General features: G+C 36.2%; 1 protein-coding gene across 3 annotated transcripts in view; it reads right to left on the reverse strand.

The window, feature by feature from the left end:
• BPTF (bromodomain PHD finger transcription factor) overlaps positions 1 to 22,794 on the reverse strand; it is a 125,261-nt gene that overhangs the window by 42,355 nt on the left and 60,112 nt on the right. For all 3 annotated transcript variants that reach the window (XM_069482784.1, XM_069482786.1, XM_069482783.1), the window contains 7 exons: positions 22,023 to 22,210; positions 20,101 to 20,456; positions 19,055 to 19,186; positions 9,604 to 9,733; positions 8,710 to 8,848; positions 5,488 to 5,667; positions 2,120 to 4,430 (listed from right to left, as the gene is read on the reverse strand). In XM_069482784.1, the coding sequence (XP_069338885.1) occupies positions 2,120 to 4,430; positions 5,488 to 5,667; positions 8,710 to 8,848; positions 9,604 to 9,733; positions 19,055 to 19,186; positions 20,101 to 20,456; positions 22,023 to 22,210 (3,436 nt within the window). The remainder of the gene's footprint in view (positions 1 to 2,119; positions 4,431 to 5,487; positions 5,668 to 8,709; positions 8,849 to 9,603; positions 9,734 to 19,054; positions 19,187 to 20,100; positions 20,457 to 22,022; positions 22,211 to 22,794) is intronic.

The raw sequence follows: 22,794 nt of genomic DNA on the forward strand, positions 1-22,794 counted from the left end.
CTTATCACCAGACATTTTATTCAAGTGTTAGTATAAAAATATATTTCACATGCATGGTTTTTTAACAGCGATATGTTTTTAAAAAGGCATTCTAAAGTCAAGAACAATTTATGTATTAACCCATGCCTCCATCAGATAGAAGAGGTTATGCTTCTCTAAAATTTGTTTCAGCAAATTAAGATGTTAGCATATATTTGAGGGCAGTATCTGTTTAAAATGTACAGGAAGGTATTTCCTTCCATTAAAAAAATGAGAAAACAGGTAATACAAATTGTGCCACAGTGCATATTAAAACACGGTAATTGAGGGCTCCTGAAACTCAGCCATGCAGAACAAGGCCCTGAGCAACACTGGATCAGGACTGGGGCCTAGTTCTCCCGGAGAGTGCTTCCCAGTTGAGCCTACCCTCCATTTAAGAATACAAACGAGCAGAAAGGTTGGCCTCCACAACTGCCAGGTCATTTTAATTAAAGTATTTGTACATAGTAACTTTTCCAGTGGGAAAGAAGTTACCTGCAGGACAGTCAAGGATACATTTTGGGACCGCTCTCAATGAAGAAAGCAGAAAAGTGCAGAGTAATCCTATAAATCCATGAACTGTAATGAAGAGTTCCTTGATTCCCTGCAGGATTCTGCAAATCCTTCATTGCAGGCCCTGCAGAGAAATTGTACTTTTCAGCTGTCTCTATTGAATGTGTAATGGAGTGATGATACTTTATTTCAAATCAAAAGATGAGTTATAAAAAACTTGGTCAAACAAGCTATGGTCGTATTAATAAATGAATTCCTTTATAGAGAGCACTTATTTACATTCTTTTTTGGTCTACTACTAGCTGATTGTCATATAAAGGAAACAAAGTGTTATTTTTTAACTTAAAGTAATTGGAAACATATTAAAAGACACACAGAAATGAAGCCTAAAAAGAAATGAAGTTTGCTCAGTAACTTGCTGAAATAATTTCAGAATCCTAGCAAAATCTAACTGCAACTAAGATCAATACTGATTTCTAAGGATGTTCCCAGAACTCTTATCTTTTCAATATTTATGTTCCATCCTTCTCAATTATAAGGGTGAAAAGATAAAGACAGGGACATAAAAAAGGTAAAAGCAAGGACATATGTGACATGTGATATAACAGATAAAGTACCAGACTGGGATTTACAAAAACTGGGCACTATTCCTTCCCAACTGTCTCTCTGTAGCCGGACGCAAATTATTGCACATCTACAAAACGTAAGAATTTCTAAGATTCCTTCCCAATATAAAACTATATGATTTCACAACTGCCAAGGCTACATACTTATGACTCACCCCCCCCAAACCTAAAGTGCCCAGAAAATTTTACATTAGGACTATTTCTGGGTTTTAAAAAATTCCTAAGTAATCTAGATACTACCTGTTCATACATAAAGTAACAGAGAACTCCAAAACAAATGCTTATCCTGCAAATAAATCACATCAGGAAGATTTCCATATTATAATGAGCCTCATGAAATTTACAGGCATTTTTCCTTATGTCTTATGGTTTTATGAATTATCTAACAGAAATAAAATACAAACATTCCAACAAGTTGGTGAATATCCAATTCTGTGATTATCTTCTTCCCGGGGCAAATATATGGCAATAACTTGGAAAGTTAAACCACAAAAACAATCACATTTGATATGTTCCTTTTTTTTCTTTGGAGACAGAGTGAGACTCTGTTGCCCTGGCTAGAGGGCAATGGTGTCATCATAGCTCGCTGCAACCTGAAATTCCTGGGCTCCAGTGATCCTCCTGCCTCAGCCTCCCAGGTAGCTGGAACTACAGGCATGAGCCACCGTGCCCGGCCAACATGTTTCTTTTGTCTTGTGAAAGTTAAAACTGAATTTCATTTTAAAGGATTCCCTTAAATTTTAAGTTTTTAAACATTTTTCCCTAAGTAAACTTTAGTACCTACCAGGTGGCTGAGCTGGAAGCTTCCTGTATCTTAATTCCATTACTAACTCTGGCCATTAAATATATGCTTCCCTGTCTTATCTCTATTATAATCTCATTTTTTTCAAAAATGAGATACTCTTATGAGATAATTATTTTAAAATTTTCTCCCTCCCTCAGATACATTTTAAAGTACATACCTCCAAGTGATACCAAAGGTTGGTCTAGGAGAAGGATATGGCCATATATCCAAAGCAGGTTTTGCGTTGTAATTAAAATATGGGACTTCTCGGATTCCTCCTTTTCTGGCCAACTTTTTTAAGTCATCGTTAGGCAAAACAAATATGCTCTTCTTGCTGCTCTTGGTAATAAACTTTCTATAGGATGGCAGAGCTGTACCTGAACGAGTCTTCTTTGGTCTTGAAAATTTCATCAGTTTCACTTTGTCTCTTGTGGAATACTCTTTGCTCACAGTCATAGATGTTACCAGTGTGCCTCCTGTGGTGGTCAGGGAGTCTGTCACTGTCGTGGTGACCACAGTTTTGCTCTGTTCCTTAACAGAGATGATGTCCACACTGCTGCCTGTGGAGGGCGTGGAAAGCTTTGTTACTGTTGTGGTAGTGGTTGTGACAGTGGATTTGGCACAATTTTCTGTGGAAGAGACCAGAGTTTGCTTATCACCTTTTTCTACCTTGATCACAGTTTTTGATTCTGTGGCCACCATGGATGTCATTGTGGTGACTTCTGTGATGACTGTTTTTCTTTTAGATTCTCCGTTGACATTTTCATCTTTGTTGGTAGGCAGACTGTTTTCATCAATAAAATCATTACTGAGATTGGATTCCTCTCCGGAAGTAATAGGTGATGGAGTAATTTTCTTAACTTCTAAGGTTTCAATTTCCATATCTTCTACCTGGTTGACTGAATTGCTTTTTGGGCAAGATGGTGGAGGCGTGGTAGAATGTGTTCTGTCAGACTCTTTGGTTGATGGCAGGGTCTCAAGGCTATCTTGGTAGTCACCTTCAGCAACTGAAGAACTCAGAAAACATGATTTTGTCTCTGAGTTGTTTTTTTCATTAAAATCTTCCATGATGACATCACCATTAATGAATGGTTTTACAGCAGATTCTTTAACAGTCAATGACTTAACATCATTTTCAGGGATTATTTTGTTTATGTTATTAACCTTTGGTTCAACATGACCACTTACTATTTTACTCTCAGAAATTTCCTTCAAGCAGTCACCTTTCAAATATACTTTAGGTTTATTGTCTTTTCCATTTATTTGAAATGTACTTGTTTTCTGTCCTTTCTTTTCAGACTCTCGATTTTCATTATTCTTTTTGTCAGTGATATTTTTTAGGTTTATTTGATCAATACATTTATTAATTGATTTCTCTTCTAATTTCTGCTGCTGACTTGGTTTTTTACCATTTGCTTCAGTTACCTTACCCTGCAGCGTGTCATCACAGCTTCCAGTGGATTTAGCAGAAACAAACTCATATTTCAATGGCTCCAAGCCTTCAATACCTTGTTCTTGAGTTATGAACTTCTCAGAAATACTTTCATTGCTATTCTGAACAATCATATCTTCTTCACTGCTATCTTGAATAGACATAGTATCAGAACTATTTTCCAAAGTGCTATTATATTCAGAGTCACATCCCAGTTTTCCTTCAAAGTCCATTGCTTTCGACAGAGATGGGGCATCTCTATCACTGGCACTTTTAGGTACTGATGAAAGTAAAGTACTCTTAGAAGAAGAAAGAATGGTGTCATTATCCTCCTGTATGAGTGGTTTTTTGTTCTTATAGATCAAAGTACCAATATCATCTGCATTGGCTAGTTTAGAGTCATCAATAAAAAAATCATTTCCTTTTGTTTTAATCTTATTGGGTTCCTGGCCTTTACTGGCAGGTTCAGAGAGATTCTCTTCTATGTCATTTTCAACAGAATTTTGTTTCTGACAGTTTGTCTCTGGGTTTTGAATGGTTACATCATCTAACACTTCATCCTTTGGATAAAGTTTGTTTGTGGTATGACTAGGACCACTGAGTCCAAGAACTGAGGAATCACTTTGTGAACATCCCTGAATAGAGTCCTCAGATTTATCATTACTTGCATTAGGGCTTTGTTCTTGTCTAAGTAAGTCACTTTGACATCCTTCTTTTGCTTTTGTTGTTACTGGTGACTCAGAGAGACTTTTCAGAGAACCTGCAGAAGTCTTTCCCATGCCCTTCATTCCACTATCCAATTTCATTTTTTCAAGGCGCTGTTTTTCTTCCAGTGTAAACTGTTTAATTCTCCTTTCAAGAAGTCCATCTAGTTTAGATGATTTTGTTTTCTTTTTATAACTAGTCCTTAGGTGAAAACCCTCACTGACATTGACTACATCTACTTGAGAACTTTCCTGACAATTTATATGTGACTCTGTTTTCACATCATCATCTATTTCCATTGGTTCTTCCTTGAAAAATTTATCATTGTCGGAATCTAGAAGTTCTTTTACATCTGTGGGAAAAAAAAAAAAAGACATTTACATAAATGTAATTTTTACTCTGAAATGAGGAATTCATGAGACTATTTTTATTTCAAAAAGTACCTATATTTCTCATTTTCACTCTAGAGCTCAAATATAAATATCTATATATATCAAAGTTCCTGATATATGATTAAATTGGTCAGTGGACAGGGCTAAACTTTATAAAAGGTTAAAAAACACACATATTCCAAATATTTAAATATTCTGATTCTTATTATCTAAAAATGATAGAATACCATAATGAAAAATTACTCAGTATGTGAGAGGCTATTGTATACCCCAATACCTTCATATATGATTATATATAGTCTTTTATGGTTATAAAATATCTTTTGGCACATACATCATCTAGCTCATCTACTTTTTAAAAAACTACTTGTTACAAAAGACAATGCAAGTTCCTGAAAAGATAAACATAGAGTTACCATATGATCCAGTAATTCCACTCCTAGGTACATCTCCAAGAGAAGTGAAAACGTATGTCCACAAAAAAACATGTACACGAAAGTTCATAGCAGCATTATTCATAATAACCAAAAAGTGAAAACAGCCCAAATGTCCATCAACTGATGACTAAATAAAATATGCATAACCACACAATGGATTATTATCCAGAAATAAAAAGGAATAAAGTACTGATACATGCTACCACATGGATGAACCTTGAAAACATGCTAAATGAAAGAAGCCAGCCATAAAGGACCACATATTATCTGATTCCACTTATATGGATTGTCCAAAATAGGTACATCCATAGAGACAGGAGGAGATTGGTGGGCTGGGGGCATTTGGGAAGCAACTGCTACTGGGTATGAGGCTTCCTTTTGAGATTATGAAAATGTTCTAAAATTGACTGTGGTAATGGTAGAAACCACTGAATTTACACTTTGATTGGGTGAATTATATGGTACATGAACTATATTTGAATAAAGCTGTTATCAAGAAAATGCAGTACCTTTCCTACTGTGGGAACCTGATCCATGCATTATCACCCCCAGGCCGCCTTCCACACTCAACTCTCCTTACCTGGGTCCTTCTTCTCAGTAATCTTTGAGATATCCATTTCACTTTGGTCTGCCCCTTTTGTAGCATCTGAATCTTTTACCTCGTCTTTCTCAGAATCAGGTTCTGTTTTTATTTTGGGGGGGCTTTGTGGACTTTTTCTTTTATCTGATTCATCCATATTTTCATCCATATTATTTTTGGCTAAAAATAACCATGTATATGGTAATTAAAGATATTTCCAACGTTAACAATTTACTTTAATATATCTAGTTTAGTGGAAATAAGTATTTTCCTGCAAGTTATATTTCATATTTTCTAAAACAAAGTAAGACAAAAGTCGAAGGTACCATATACTTTCCTGTAAGTCTGGCTGACCTAAAGTACAAAAGTTACCACTGAATTCTGGACGTGTTTCAGAAATCTTTGTGTATGAAAAATTATCTCAATCTGTTCAGTGATTCCAGAAAGTGTGCACCATTGGTTCCCAATTTACTGCACATCACAGAGCCCTATTAGACAAATGCTGTGACCCACTATTCAGAAAAAAACTATGTATACAAACTTTTGTAATCTACTTCAATGGATTCCTGGACTACTTGAGGGCCTCATGAACCCCAGATTAAGAACACTTAAGTTTATAGCACAGAATAAAAGACTTAAGAGAAATAATCAAATGCGGTATGTGGCCTTCTTTGGACCTGATTTACTCCCAACAGTAAAAAGATGTCTCTAAGACAACAAGGGCGATTGGAATATGGACTGAGAATCAGATGATTCATTTGTTAATTACAGTTAATTTACTGAATGTGATAATGGCATGACAGTCATGAGGAAAATGTGCATTTCACTTAGAGATAGATACTGAACTTCTTTTGGTGAGACGGTATGATTTTGGGGATGTTTTAAAATGTTGCAGGATTAAAAATGTGGGCAGCAACAATTGAAACAAGAATGACAGAATCTGATTACTGTTAAAGCTGAATGATGGTTACATGGGAGTTCATTATTCTATTTTCTCTACATTTATGCAGTTTCAGATTTTTGATAATGAAGAAAAAAAAAAAATCAAACCCCCAAACCCAGAATTACTGGCTAGATGAATCTTATCTTGGGCCTTCATAGGCATTTTTCTACCTTTTACTTTCTTTTTCACTTGAACCTAAACATCCCAAGGATTTAGCAAAGTGTATCTTTTTTTTTTTTTTTTTTTTTTTAATGTAAATGATTTCTTCCAGAAAGGTTTGGCTGAGGGAAAAAAAGAGTACAAAAAAATAGTACCAGCAAGATACTGGTAAAAGAAGAAAAGAATCACAGAAAAGGGTAACAGGCTGTATCTGGACCTCATTGGTAACAAAAGGATAAAAAACTAAACTGACATTTCCTCATTTAATCCTTCTTTGTTTATTTAAAAACAATTGGGTGATATTTTTTCAGTTTTCAAGCTGCTCTAAATGAGCTTTATATGCCAATGGTAGCGCCTCAACAGCTGTGAGAATCCTGATAATTAAAATAGGCAACTATAAAATGTTTGAGTTTTTCCCCCTTAAAGGTCTTCTTAACATAAAGAATATCCCATATATATTCTTTATTAAAGCCTAAAAATTAATGTGCAACACAAATGCATAGCCTTAGAGCTTCACTAGAGGTTAGAGATAAGGGACACACAGTCAGCAGCCACACAAGTCTAATGCTATGGTCTTCTGACACTGGGTCAAGTGTTCCCTAAACTGCATTTCTCTGTTTTTCAACACATCTGTCCTCTACCACATGATCATACTAGATCAGTCATTATTACAAGTACCAATAGTTCTGACATCATTAATTGGTGGTTACTGTTGCCATCACTGTAATTCCTTTTCTGTAGTTAAGCTAAGCCCAGAGCCCTGCACAATGTGCATTGCTGCTTTCTTGCCTGTTCCTACCTGGAAGGAAAGGCTCAAGAAAGACCAACCTGGTTCCCGACTAGATAAAGTCCAGAATTTGAACAATGGAAAATCTTATGCTAAGTAAAGTGGATCTACAATAAGTCTGCAAAAGCCTAAATATTCTGTATGTTGATCATCTGGATTTTATTACACAGGACAAATCAAGCCAAATACAATTAAACAAAAAGTTCTCTATAATTCTAGGTGTCACATGGATAACTGGAGCAATAAAATGGTAATAAAAGGAAAACTATAATGATCTTTTGGAAATTATTATAATGGATACTTAATCTAAATATAATTAGAAAAGAGAATCAAGTATTAAATATTTCTATTTAGTAAACAGAAATATTTTTCAGCATCTACTATGTCCATCATGCTCCTAGATCCTATAAAATAATTTCCAGTGAGCCTTATAAAATACTTATTTTTCTTGTTAAAAGATAAACCAATGATAACTTTCCTATGTTAACGGTTTCACAAATCTACCAGTTCAGGTTGCACAAGAACCATTTACAAAGAAACCAAATAAGTTTTAGCTAGTTAAGTACAACACTACTTATTGCATACTACATAATCTCCTTACGTAGGTTTCATAGGAGGAAACAGACCACAGTATCAACTGGCAAAGTATATTGCATAGCTAACAGAATTGCTTTTGAGAATTGTTTGGATAACAAAGGAGAGACTGCATGGTAGAGAGCAAAAATGGCAAGAAAGCCAGGGGACATGGGTTCTGCCAGGGTTTTATTACTCCCTATCTGTGTTAACTTGACTATGTCACTTAGCATTGCCATGAACTAATTTGCTTATTTAACACAAGTTAAAAAGTCTGTGGTTTCTTATTAGAGCAGTTCACTTCCAGAGTTCTGACTCTACTGAAGTTTGTTAGCCAGTAGTAAAAACTGAATTAATAGCTCATTTATGTGACAGTGTTACAGATGCCTCTGTCATTTCCTGCCTGGTTTTGTTAGGTGCAATAATGCTGAGGTTACCAGATACAGGACTCCTCAAGAAGTCAACTAGTACTGAATTTAAGATTTTGAAAAGCCATAATTAGGTGGCTGAGACCTATTTTTTAAAAACAAGCTCTACTCTATTACCTTTCTTTAGCAGAAACTCAAGATAACAAAATCCTGCGGATAAAGTAATTTTTAAAACTTCAGAGTTTGTAATTACTAAACTACATTGATAATTTCATATATACTACCAAAAATGCCAGAAAAATGCTTTTATCTAAAATATGTTCAATATAAACAAATTTATAGGAAATTAAATCAGAAACAATTATGTAGGAAAATAAACTTTAATTACTTACTTCCTTCTAATGACCTTCTGTAATTCACATTAGTATTGCCTGGCAATTTAGGAACAAACCTATAAACGTGAGTTTTACTAATCCAGCTCCAACCACCATATCCTGTCACTCTGTACTCCTCTCCTTTTTGTTTCCAAACCTGGTATGAGTGAAAACATTTTGATTAAATAAGAATGACAATACTTATAAAGCACATATATATGGCTTTATACATTTTTATCAAATAAGATCAAAAGTCAGCCAAATTAATTAAATGTATCAGTCAATTTAATTTTTACCGGGAATCAAAGATTGATGAAAGAACTTAAAGGTCTTTTTTAATACGCAAAATTTAACATAATTTTACAGTTTTATACCAATTTCAAATTGGTCTCATAACCCTCCCACATTCTATTAAGATAAACCTATGTAAATTGCCAGAAAGATGTACTCTGTCCCAACAATATTAATTAAAAGACTGTGTCAAAAGTAAAACAAAATTAAGTATTCAAAGTTGCAAAATAAAAGGCTCAGAAATGGCAACACTATTCTACTTTATTTTTTATTTATTTTATGAGACAGAGTCTCACTATTGCCCAGGTTAGGGTGCCATGGCGTCAGCCTAGCTCACAGCAACCTCAAACTCCCGGGCTCAAGCAATCCTTCTGCCTCAGCCTCCCAAGTAGCTGGGACTACAGGCATGTGCCACCATGTCCAGCTAATTTTTTCTACATATATTTCCAGCTAATTTCTTCCTATTTTTTCTTTTAGTAGAGATGGGGGTCTCACTCTTGTTCAGGCTGGTCTCGAACTCCTGAGCTCAAATGATCTACTCGCCTCGGCCTCCCAGAGTGCTAGGATTACAGGCGTGAGCCACCACGCCCGGCCTTATTTTATTTTTAAAATAAAAATTACCTGATGTTTAACTGGAAATGTATATTTTACCCACGTAGCTTGCTGCATTGTTTCTTCTTCTTCCTGTTTTTTCTCTTTTTTTTTTACTTTCTCCTTTTCTTCTCGTTCAATTGATGTCATCCTGTGTAACCTAAGAATACATGGATAAGGAGACAGTTACATTAAACTTTGAAAAAAGATATAAATGCAATACTGAAAATTATGAAGACAAAATCAAACACCATTAGAATCCTACTAGAAACCCAGACACCCCAACTGACAAAAATTAGATACAAAATTCCATAATAGGAAAAATCAGAAGAGTACAAAAAAGCAAAACCAAAAAGTGCTACCCTTTCCATATCCCTCTCCATAAGAAATACTTACAAGTTACTCCTTAAAACTTTCACAGATCTACCAACATTTATGTATATCTTTATATAGTCAATTATGTGTTTACACAAAGGGTACTGACAGCACACACACACACGCACACACACACGCACAGACACACAATTACAGTTTTTAATCAATGGATAATTATACTAGAAGATCTTTCCATATCAAATATACAGATCTTTTTAAAAAATTAAAAAAATATACCACTGCATGGAAGTACTGTAATTTATTAAACCACTTCCTTCCTAAAGAATATTTTATTTCCAGAGTTTTGTCGTTCCCAAAAAACCCACCAACAAATCCCAAAACTTTTATTTTATCAACCAATATTTCTGATTCTCTCTAGCATTGGGGATTTTAAAGGCTTCACAGGGTCCACTAACATAGTATTCAGGCTTCCTGCATCCACAGAGAAAGTGGCCTGAGGGGCTCCCACTTTTGCACAAGAAGGATTTCAATCATTAGACATAATGCACAGGCCACACTCATTCTCAGGCAGGAAAGGAGTTATTACTGCACCTACCGGTAAGGGGCAGGCCTGTGGTGAGGCTCTATATTTAGATGATTAGATTTTCATGAATGGGAATATTTCTCATAAACAGAGACATGAACCAAAACCTATAAAGAGAGAAGCTCCTCTCATCAAGAGCTCTAGTGGCAGAACTGCTTTATCACATCCTAAGCAGATGCAGCCAATTTCTTATGCACAGCTATGTGGAAAGATGAGAGAACTTTTGTCAACTTGGGGTAGTGGTGTTGGAAAGAAGTGGGAAGGGATTTAATTCTTTTTATCTCCATTTCCCCACAAAAAATATCTCTCTCTCTCTCTCCCCCCCCCACCCCCACCTTCTTTGCTCCCTCCCCACTTTCAGAAGGCTTTGTGTCCCTGTGATTGTAGGACCCCAGAGTACAGCCTCCCTGGGCTGAAAGCTCATGCCTATTAATTGCACACAACTAGTATGGCAAACATTCTTCATAAGGCTCTTACAGTTTCTCATAAATTGATGGGAGGAGGGGAAAGGGAGTGGATTTTCACTGGGAACTAACTTGCTGACTCAAATACTATACATCGGCCAACACTCTGGGAACTCAGGAGCAGGGCAAGCTCTACAGGCATAGCATGGTAGATGACCTCACAGACTCAGCCCACGGGCATAAGGAGGGACTGACTGTGCCAAGACCAAGTAGTATTTCTCAGAGTTTTTGTGGGCTTGGCTTTTATCCACCTGTGAAAGGCCAGGTACAGCACAGCAACTGAGCCATCTACACCGACAATGGCCAGGAACGGAGCACTGTGTGGAGAATGCTAGCACAGTGACAGCCTGGGAGCTCACAGCTAGTCAGGGTCCTCAGTTTGTGTTCTTGGTGTGCTCAAGGCAAACAGGTTATTTTCTCACTGCCAAATACAAAGGCTTCACTTTGTGGAGGACGCCAGACCAGGTAGGTAGTGTTATAGCTAACCTGTAATGCTAGCTCTCCTGGGGTAAATTTCTGTTGTTCTCATGGCCACCAAGACAATTCCTTAAGGAGAGAAACAGTGGCACAGGTAAGCTCGGTAGGAGTTCAGTCCTGTTTGCTGGGCAGAAACCTTTACTATTGCTGATAGCCTGGAGGCCCCAGGAAAGAAGCCCCACCAAGTTGGTACTTTGCAGCCTCTGACAGTCACTTCATACATACTTGGTGGGCACACGGGTGGCAGGCTTTCCTTTCATATCTCTACTGTCAACTAAGAGCTCCACCAGGAGAAGGGGCAGAGCTTCAACCCTACTCCTGACCTCCAGGTAGTGCTCAGGGGTTTTTGTTATTGTTGTTTGTTTGTTTTTTAAGTGACAGTGTCTCTTTCTGTTGCCCAGGCTGAAGTGCAGTGGCACCATCCATAGCTCACTGCAACCTGGAACTCCCCAGCTCAAGAGATCCCCTCACCCTCAGCTTCAAAAGTAGCTAGGATTACAGGTGTGCACCACCATGCCTGGCATCAGAGTTTTGTTGTGTTTGTTTTGCTATTCCACTCAAAGCTACAATAAACGATGTCTTATGTCTTTCTTGGTAAACCTAGGGAGCATCTCTCTGTATCCCCAGAGGTGGGATGGCTGAGTCCAAAAGTCCTTGTATTTAAAATGCTGACAGAAATTGTGCAAATCACACTATCATCAATTATAAAGCTACCTGGCTTTCCCACACCTTCACTCATGCTGAGTTAGTATCAAACTTCTAAGTTGTTAGTCCAACTGAGAGGTTAAAAATACTATCCCAAACTTCTTTAATTATTAGAGAAGTAATCATTTTTTATGGCTACTGGCCTTTCATATTTATTTTTCTGCAAAATGCCTGTTTAAATCCTTTGTCTTGTCTGTACTGAAGTCCTTTTCATCTATAAAAGGTCTTGGTCAATTAAGGAAATTTTCCATTTGTGTTATAAATATTTTTTCTCAGTTTATCTGTCTTTTGAGTTTGATTATAGTATTTTTCCACTAAATTCTAAATACATGTATCCACTTTTTTCCTCTATGGCATCTGGATTTTTTATCTGTTTAAAACGAAAAGTATCACAACAAAAACATAAATTAATTCATGCTTTCATATTGAAGTTTTCTTTCTTTTAAGGGTTTTATTCTTTTTAAATCTTTATCAACCTGAGTGTTTTTATTAAGGCCTGGACCTACGTGATATTGTCCCCAAATATGCCCTCTTTTCCTTTCTGATGTGAAATGCTACCATAGCTAAATTTCCACGTGTTTAGGTCTACTTCTGGATTCTCTATTTTATCCCACTGCTTTGCTTCTTCTGTAGGACAAATTGTTTTTATTACTGTAGCTTCAAAATATGCTCTAATATCTATTCCCTTTTTTTCCTAATACCTATTTCCCTTTTTGGTTATTCTTGCACATTAATTTTTCTAGTTGAAGTATTAGTATTTTAATCAAGCCTCCCCTGCCTTCAGGATGAAAAATCCGATTTACAAAGTATTCTTTTAAAGACTGCTTTAAACAGGCCTGGAATATTTCTTGTTAAATTTATTCCTAGGTGTTTGAGGCTTTTTTGTTGTTGTTATTGCTGTTGCTAAAATCTTTTCTTTCATTATAATTTTTAAAAATACATAAAATGCAACCAGGTTAAGAAATAAAACTTTGTCAATAACCAATACATCAGAAGCTTGTGTGTCCCACACATAGTAATCATTCTTCTAACTTTTGTGTTAAACATTCTCTTGCTTTTCCTTATAGTTTTATCATCTATGCATGTATCCCAAATAATACAGTTTGGCTTTTGAAAACTCAGCAGCAAGTATAAAACAAGCTGCATGAGCAAAAGAGCAATACTGTCACTTATTAAAGAAGGTTCCCAAGAAAACCAACTTTTCTCTGGGTCACAGTCTGGCTGTAGCTTTCAGGAAAGTTTACTAGAACTCTTTTGGTGAAATCAGTGAGTGAGGTCATGAGCAAGGCCTGGAAGATAAAGGGCTCACCACAATCAGGGTGTCTGGTAGGACTGCAGTATACAGTGGGCATGGTATAGCAAGATGATCCAAAATGGACTGCTCTGTACTTCTTGTTTTTCTTCTTTCTAAAGGCCATGTGGTATAACCTACAAAAATTCTGTTTTCCCCACTGACTTGGGATACGGCCTTCTTCGGTAGATTACCATTTGTCCATCTGCATTACTGCTTCCAAAATTTTACTGGTGCTGTATTCTCTGCTGTTCTTCCTGTCCCTGTGGGTCTATAACTAAAAAAAAAAAAAAAAAAAAAAAAAAAAAAAATCCCTTTGCCATAGTTTTAGTGGGGAACAGCAAACAAAATTAAATGTGTTTACTTAATTTGTTATTTTAACTCAGACTGTTTGTATACATGAAAGTGATTGTTCAGTATGCTTCCCACCTTATTTTTCATTTTGTTTCTGGTAGTCTTCCAGTTAATTTTCTTGGGTTTCCTAAGTACATGATTAGAGCAACTGCATATGATACAATAATTGTGCATATATCTTTCCAATATTAATATGTTTTATTTCTCTTGGCAAACTGCACTGGCCAGTACTTTCAGGAAAAGTTAAAATACAGTGTGTTAGTGGGCATCTTTGTTTTGTTTCACCTGAATGTTGAGTTTCACCAAAAAGCATGATAATCTGGTTTGAAATACATATTTACCAAAAAAAGACTTAATATATTCCTATTTAACTAAGAATTTGTGAAAACCAAGAATTAATAATGAACTTAAGACAAATACCTTCTTGGCATCTAATGAGATGATCAAAGTTTCCTTTCTTTGACTTCTTAAAATAGCATGGTATTAATAATCTCCTAATATTGGACAAGTCTTCCATGCCTAGAGTGAAGCCAATTGAGCCATGGTTTATTATTCTTTTAATTTACTCCTGAATATACCTGTTGATATTTTAATTTCTTGTATATGCATCTAGTTGCTATTAATTATTAATCAATGATAAATATTAATAAGGGAGATACCACCATAATTTTCTATTTGTCTATTTCTACTTATCAAGTTTTATTAACAGTTTTACACTCAAATAATAATCTGCAAGATTTCTTTCTTTTTCTATTCTGGTGGAAGAGTTTAAATAGAATTATCTGGTTCTTGAAATTAGAGGAAGAACTTAAGAAATCATGTGGTTCTACCCATCACCTTACCGACAGGTGCAGTGATAAATAGAACCAGAAATCCTTTTTCCTAAGAGTGTAGCCTTTGCCCTAATGGCTGAGGTCAGTGTGGTCTCTCCTTCCCAACCTTTCCCCACTACCCAAAAGGAGCTCGGTGGGCCCCTTTCTCAGTGGGTGTAAGAAGCCTGAATACTATGTTAGTGGACCCTGTGAATGCTTTAAAATCCCCAGTGCTAATAAGAGAGAATCAGAAATATTGGTTAGTATGCCCCTTTTTTTATTCTTGATATTGGTTATTTGTGCTTTCTTCCCTTTTTCCCCCTTGATAATCTTATCAGAAGTTTGTGAATTATAATGGTATCTAAGGTATGTTTGTTTTCTATTTCATCAAATCTGCTCCTAGCTTTAATATTTCCCTTCTTCGGGTTGACTCCTTAAGATGTACCCTGCTAACTAATTTGCAGTTAGTTTTTCCTTCTCTAACATAAGTATCAAAGGCTACCAATTTCCCCTAGGATCTCTTTAATTGCATCCCACAAATCTGAATGTATGTAGCACTTTCATGAACATCCAGATCAAAATGTTTTCCCATTTCCATTAAAATTTTTCTTTGACCTTTGTTATTTATTTCTTTTTTTTTGAGACAGAGTCTCACTCTGTTGCCCGGGCTAGAGTGCCATGGCGCCAGCCTAGCTCACAGCAACCTCAAACTTCTGGGCTCAAGCAATCCTACTGCCTCAGCCTCCCGAGTAGCTGGGACTATAAGCATGCACCACCATGCCCAGCTAATTTTTTTTATGTATATATTTTTAGTTGTCCAGCTAATTTCTTTCTTTTTTTTTTTTTTTTAGTAGAGACGGGGATCTCGCTCTTGCTCAGGCTGGTCTGGAACTCCTGAGCTCAAATGATTTGCCCGCCTCGGCCTCCCAGAGTGCTAGGATTACAGGCGTGAGCCACCATGCCTGGCCTGTTATTTATTTCTTAAGTTTCAAGCATATAGCCCTTGAATTTCTTTAAACTTCTACCACAAATGTCATATTCCTAAACAATACTGTAATATTATATTAGCATACATGTTTTTATGGCATATTATAAGGAACATTCTTCTACATGTCTTCTCATGCACATATGGTAAAATGTTGCCCTATGGTACTAGGTAGGAATCGAACCTTTCTTTCTTTCTTTCTTTTTTTTTTTTTTTTTTGAGACAGAGTCTCACTCTTGTCGCCTGATTAGAGTACTGTAGCATCATCATAGCTCACTGTAACCTCAAACTCCTGGGCTCAAGTAATCCTCCTGCCTCAGCCTCCCGAATAGCTGGGACTACAGGCACAGGCCACCATGCCTGGCTAATTTTTTCTATTTTTAGTAGAGACCAGGTCTCGATCTTGCTCAGGCTGGTCTCAAACTCCTGAGATCAAGCGATCCTCCCACCTCGGCCTCCCAGAGTGCTAGGATTACAGGTGTGAGCCCCTGTACCCGGCCGAACCACATTTTTAACTGTTTTAACCAAATTGTTCTCTAAAATGGTTATAAGCAACCATTACACTAATTATTCTCTTATCAGAAATTTATCACAATTCTCTTCCTATTACATAAGTTCTCTGTCAATATTCTTTAAATTTCTGACAACCTGATGCATGTGAAACAATAGCCTCTGGGTTTAATGTGCACTTCCCAATTTACCAGGGGGGTGAAACATCTTTTCATCTTTCTTATTATTTGCGTCACAGTTAAAGATGTTTTTTCAGCCATGTATGTTTATATCTTTCGTCTTTTTACCACTAAATGGTTTGATTTCTTTTCTTATTAAACTGCAGTACTTGAATATGTTGCAGATACTAACTTTTTCTTATCATAATGAAACAATAAAAATATCTTCAACTGGTCCATGACTTAGTCTTCTAAGATGAGACATTATAAAGTTCAAAAACAGAAAACAATCCACTGGTTACTGATATATATATGTGATAAAACTACATAGTAAGAAAAAGGGCATAATAAAATACAAACTTAAAGATTGTGGTTATCTCTCAGGAGAGGCAAAGTAATATGAGTGAAAAGCAGATGTAATAATGGTAATGTTCTTATTTTTAAGTTAGCTGGCAAGTTCACAGGTATTCATGTTATTACCATAATAGCTTATATGTTACAGACACTCTTATATACATATGTCATTTGTTAAACATTAAAAAAGCAAAGTTATCTGTAGTATGTGCAGACAAACACACACACATGCACACTCATTCCCATCTGACAGATACAGTGCCTCCCTTACATATGTCTAAGGAGATACTGAATGAATCAGGAAGGAAAGAAAAACAATCAAGAGAAAGAGAAAATGAAGGAAGTATGGAAGAAAAGAAAGCATATGAGGAAAGACAGACAAGAATGTAAGGGAAAAGGGACAGAAGGGGAAAAGAAAGAAATGGAGAAAGAAGGGGAGGGGGAGGGAGGGAAGGAAAGAGGGCACTTTCTTTACTCCATGGTCATAAAGATAATCTCCTATATTTTCTCCTTGAACTTTTAAAGTTCTGCTTTTCACATTTAGGATTTACTACACCTAGAATTGACTCTTGTGTTTGGTATAAAGAAGGGAATATGATTTTCCGCCAGTATGGAAAACTAATTGCCCCATCACCTTTTATTAAATATTTTGTTCTGGGCTGGCCATGGTGGCTCAGGCCTGTAATCCCAGCATTTTGGGAAGTTGAGGTAGAAGGATCACTTGAGGCCAGCAGTTCAAGACCAGCCAGGAAAATAGGAAGACCCCCATCTCCACAAAAAATACAAAAATTAGCCAGGCATGGTGGCGTGTGCCTGTAGTCCCAACTACTCATGAGGCTGAGATGGGAGGATGGCCTGAGCCCAGGGGTTTGAGGTTGCAGTATGCTATGATTGTGCCACTGCACTCCAGCCTGGGCAACAGAGCAAGACCCTGTCTCCAAAACAAACAAAAAAACAAATAAAAGAATGAATAAACAAATAAATACTTTGTCTTTTGTAATGCTACTTCTATCATATATTACATTGTCATATATGGGTTGGTCTCTTTCTGGACTCTCTATTCCATGTCAGTGTTCTATTTGTTTATCTGTGTATCTATATCACAGTATTATTATAGCTTTCAAACAAATCTTGCTATCTGGCAGGGCAAGTCCCTCTACCTTGTGCTTCAAATTTACCTTTTCTATTATTGGCTCTCTCCGTATGAATTTTTGTATCATCTTGTCAAATTCTACAGAAAATCCAACTAAAAATTTTAATGCCATTGAGATTAATTTATATATTAAAAGAATAAAAACTGATATTGTCAAGACACCGAGTCTTCCTGTATATGAATATGAGATATATTTCCATTTTAAAGCATTCTTTAATTTTCAATAAAATTTTATAGTTTTCTCCAAAGAGATAATTTACCATTATTTTTAAAGTATTCTGCTACTGTTAAATATTTTTAGATCACTCTCAAAGCTTTATTATTAAATATCACAATAAAAAAAATTTTATAAAATATTTGTTTGAATTTCTAATTATATCCTTGGGATCAAGTCTTACAAGTTTGTTACTTATCTAGTTGACCCTAATACTGTCAGAAGTGGAAGTGCTACTATTAATTTCTAATTTTCCTGAATAATGGTCCCTAATTTTTAAAAAATATCATCTCTTCGTCATATTAAAAAAAGAGTTCTTCTGTACATATTACCAGTGGGTCATACTAATACAATTCACGAAATAATTTTATAAATATAAAAAAGCTATTTAGCAGTTCTAGTCACAAGAACAAATCAGGAAGAAAATAATACCTGGATTTAAAAAAAATGAATTCTATCTTCCACTAGAATGTTTAATACTTAAAAACAGATCTATAAAAGGCATGATTTAGTAATTTTACGTTATATTTAATTATGAGAGTTTTAGCTGCCAACATTTGGCGTGGCTTTATTTCTTGTCACCAGAAGCATAGCTGCTTGGTCCACTAACACACATTTCAGGATGATTCCTGAAGGGCTAAAAAAGTAGTTTCGAGTCACAAAATTTATTTATTTGACTATCTGTTCAAGTTGCATAACTCAGAGTCTATATGGGAACTGCATGATCTTCGGCCAGAATCCCAACTCTAAAAAAGGACGTAAATCAGATCCCTAGTATAGTACCTGGATTCTATAATAAATACTCAAAAAAAAAAAAAAAAGTATTCTTTCTATTCAATAAAAATGCTAGTTACTTTAGAAAACATTTAAACTTTTTTACCTGATCTTTTGATCTTCATCACAGTCCTGTATCACAAATAAGAACTAATGTTCATTCACGTTTATGTCTTACAGAGGAAGAAAATGAGGACAAGAGTGAAGTCTTTAACATGACCTCTTAAATGCATTAGCTTTCATCATTAATAGACTAGTGTTTCAAAAGGGAGTCCAACATTCATCATTCACAAGGCTCAGAATTCACTTACCTGGTATGCCCTAAAGATTCCCGCCATATTGGCAGCATCACAACTGGTTTTACTGCACACTCCAAAATGGCTAAAGCCAATGCAAATTCTCTTGGCTTACTACACATTTGAACTGCCTTGATCCAATTCGCCCTATATTTCAAAAGAAAGGAAAGAAATTATGTCACTTGGTTCATCTTAAATGCATAATTGTTGTAGTTTATGACCCCATGTTATAGTGCATATGTTTCTAGGATAAGCATATTTAAATATAAACATACTGCCACTGTAAGTTTCTACCTCACAGAGGCATAGATTTTAAACACTGAAAGGAGTTCCAGAGGTCATTTAGTCCTTTAACTCCTTTTTTTTTTTTTTTTGAGACAGAGTCTTGCTTTGTTGCCCTGGCTAGAGTGAGTGCCGTGGCGTCAGCCTAGCTCACAGCAACCTCAAACTCCTGGGCTTAAGCGATCCTACTGCCTCAGCCTCCCGAGTAGCTGGGACTACAGGCATGCGCCACCATGCCTGGCTAATTTTTTCTATATATATTTTAGTTGTCCATATAATTTCTTTCTATTTTTAGTAGAGATGGGGTCTCGCTCTTGCTCAGGCTGGTCTTGAACTCCTGACCTTGAGCGATCCACCCGCCTCGGCCTCCCAGAGTGCTAGGAGCTTTAACTCCTTAAACTTTCTACAAAGTTCTGGAACTTTAGCCTCCACTTAATTCCAGGGATAGACTCTGCACAGAAGCTCACACCTGTAATCCCAGAACTTTGAGAGGATCGTTTGAGGCCAAGAGTTCAAGACCAGCCTGGGTAACACAGTGAGACCTCATCTCTACGAAAAATAAAGACCAGGTGACATAGCACACATCTAAAAGACTCTGCCCCTAGAAATGGCAGTACTGGTTCAGTAATTGAGAAGTACACTCCTGCCTCTAACCTCTTCACTACTGATCAAACTGACTTCATTCAATTCATGGTAATGATGTTTTAAGTGTACAACAACAATAATTTTATAAATATTTAGTATATTTTCAGCAATAAGTTAACCTTAGTTTCCTTTACCTGTGTGAAGCCCAGTTGGGATGAAGAAAGGACGAAGGGATGTTGTTTTCTAGCTGGGTGATAGTCAGTCTCAGAGTGGATATGGTAAGAACTTTGGACCCATGGACAGAACCATTCCATTTGAACTCTCCTGCTGGAGTCAAACAGAATTTATGTGCAAGATGCCTTCTCTTATCATGATCTTCTCTGTGCTGGTGCTTATTCAAAGCAAATGAATTGGTGGAGTATTGATTGTGGTAGACGCGATACTTCCCTTCTTGGCCCAATTTAAAATAATTGTTGATATTTCCTTTCATAATCACTTCCTTTTTCGTGCTCAACCGTGAAATTTCCCCTTGAGAGTTAACTACAAGTACCTGACCAAGAAAATAAAAGGATTCCATTATTTATGTAAAAGATGTAAATTGTCTGATCAACTGTCTTTCAATAATTGTAATTAATCATTCCAAATAAATCAAGATACATCTTATGATGGAACTTTTGAACTTTAAAAGCTAAAAGCTAAAGCTAATTGTTTACAATTAAACAACCAAGGCATGCCTATAAAAACAAAATTAACATTAATTACCTATTATTATCTGTCAGATACTATTGACTACTTTCATGTATCTGAAATATACACATGAAACTATATGTATAAATCATTTACTTATCATCATTTCAAGTTTGTAATATATGCTTCAGGGACAAAGGAAGGCATCACATGTACTAACCCTCCAAAAATATATTCCTAAAAATACCTTCTCTTCTGCTCCTTTTATCATTCCAGCTTTAATATGAGAGCCCATGGATATTTTAAAACAGTGTTTTCAAACAGTTGACCCCAACCCTTTTAGTAAACTATGAAATAGTGGATCCTATTCAGCTTTTTAAAAAGTGAAATATAATACAATAGACTAGACTAGAAGAGAAAATATCAGAATAATTCCCACATAGTAAGGTAAAATACTATTTCAGGAAGCTTTGGAATGTGTGTGCCAGGTTGCTATGAAAAAATGTATATCTTACTGAGGGTCAGAGTCAAAACGAAGTATGAGGGCCAGCAGAAGTGGCTCAGGCCTGTAATTCTAGCACTGTGGGAGGCTGAGGCAAGAAGAATGCTTGAGCTCAGGAGTTCAAAACCAGCCTGAGCAAGAGCGAGACCCCGTCTCCACTAAAAATCGAAAAATCAGCTGGACATTGTGGCGTGTGCCTGCAGTCTCAGCTACTCCTGAGGCTGAGGCTTGAGCCCGAGGCTTGAGCCCAGGAGTTTGGTGCCACTGTACTCTACCAGGGTGACAGAGAGAGATTCTGTCTAAAAAAAGGAAGTATGAAAGCCACTGATTTAAAGCAGCTGCTGTGATGTTAAGAACATGGCATATTTTGCATATGTACCCTGCAAATAATTCTCAGATCTGGGAGACACAGTTGTGGCCACTCTATCACCATAGCAGTGGGGGGCAGAGATATCATGTCATAATGTTGGTTCTGTTCATGGTCAGAGCAGGGACACCGTGCTGTCCTATGCACTGACCTCTATCAAGGGGTAAGCCCCATCCTTTAGCTGCAGATTTGCCTGAAGTGATCATAGTTAGAACTGAGGGGTAAATCACCTATAGCTCTTTATTAACTCCATAAATAGACTATTCATTACCATATGTCAAAAGAAGGCTTTGTCTCTTTAGAATTATATACAATATGACTGATCATACAGCAAGAAAGTAAACCATACACTTACAGTATTTCTATGCATGCAATGAAATTTGGGTACGTAACTATACTTAACATAAGCCTAATACTTCTACTCTTGTTACCCACTACAGTTTTAGAAATGGAGAAAATACAATTCAAAAGTAGGTCTTACAAACTTCCTGCCCTTATTTTTAAGGTATGGTAATTACTTTACATTCCAGAAATTTTTGTTTTCAACAGAAAGAACACACCTCTTTGCCCTCTTTATATAATTTATTTGCCTCATGGGCTGCAGCTGCCACCTGCTGGCTCTTGAGCTGACTAAGTTTGCTATCTGGATTCCGCAATCTGGTGATAATTCGAGTTGAGCCAGAGGCTCCTCTTCCAGCTCCAGGGGACTCACTCATCTCCCCATTAGACTTCTCTGATTTGAACTCACCTATTATCAATGAAAAAGGCACAAAGTAATTGATGACAGTTAAATAAATAATTGTAATAACGACACCTTATTTTTTCAAAACCATACCTGGTGTATATGACGTCCTTGAATAGCAAAGCAAATGTCATTAATTCTTAAGTCTTTTACTTAAAAGAAAATGTCAGAACTTTACTGTGAGTCATCTTCTATTTCAGAGAAAATTTAAACACGCTAGATTATCTGTTTCAAAGCTCATCTATCAGAAAGCAGTAAGGGGTGCTACAAATTTACAAGTAACAAACTTAATAAGTCAAAATGCACACTAATAAAATGTTGCCTTATATATTCAATATGGATTTCTGTATAGAAAGGATGTCATTAATTTTAGGAAGATTTCCACTGACATTCTGTTTAAACATCTAGTAGTTTTGAGCTTATAAACATAAATGCCAAGTGAATTTTCCCCTAGGAAATCTAAATAATTATCTGTATGCTTATTAATGTAAAAAAATCAATAAACTAGGTTTTGTAAAACATAATAAACACCTCTCAACATTTTAATAGTAACTTAATTTCTTAAAGTAACAGACTGAACTGCCTAGGAG

The sequence above is a fragment of the Eulemur rufifrons genome, chromosome 9 (genome assembly GCF_041146395.1).
Source record: "Eulemur rufifrons isolate Redbay chromosome 9, OSU_ERuf_1, whole genome shotgun sequence".
In the NCBI taxonomy this organism is placed as follows: Eukaryota; Metazoa; Chordata; class Mammalia; order Primates; family Lemuridae; genus Eulemur; species Eulemur rufifrons.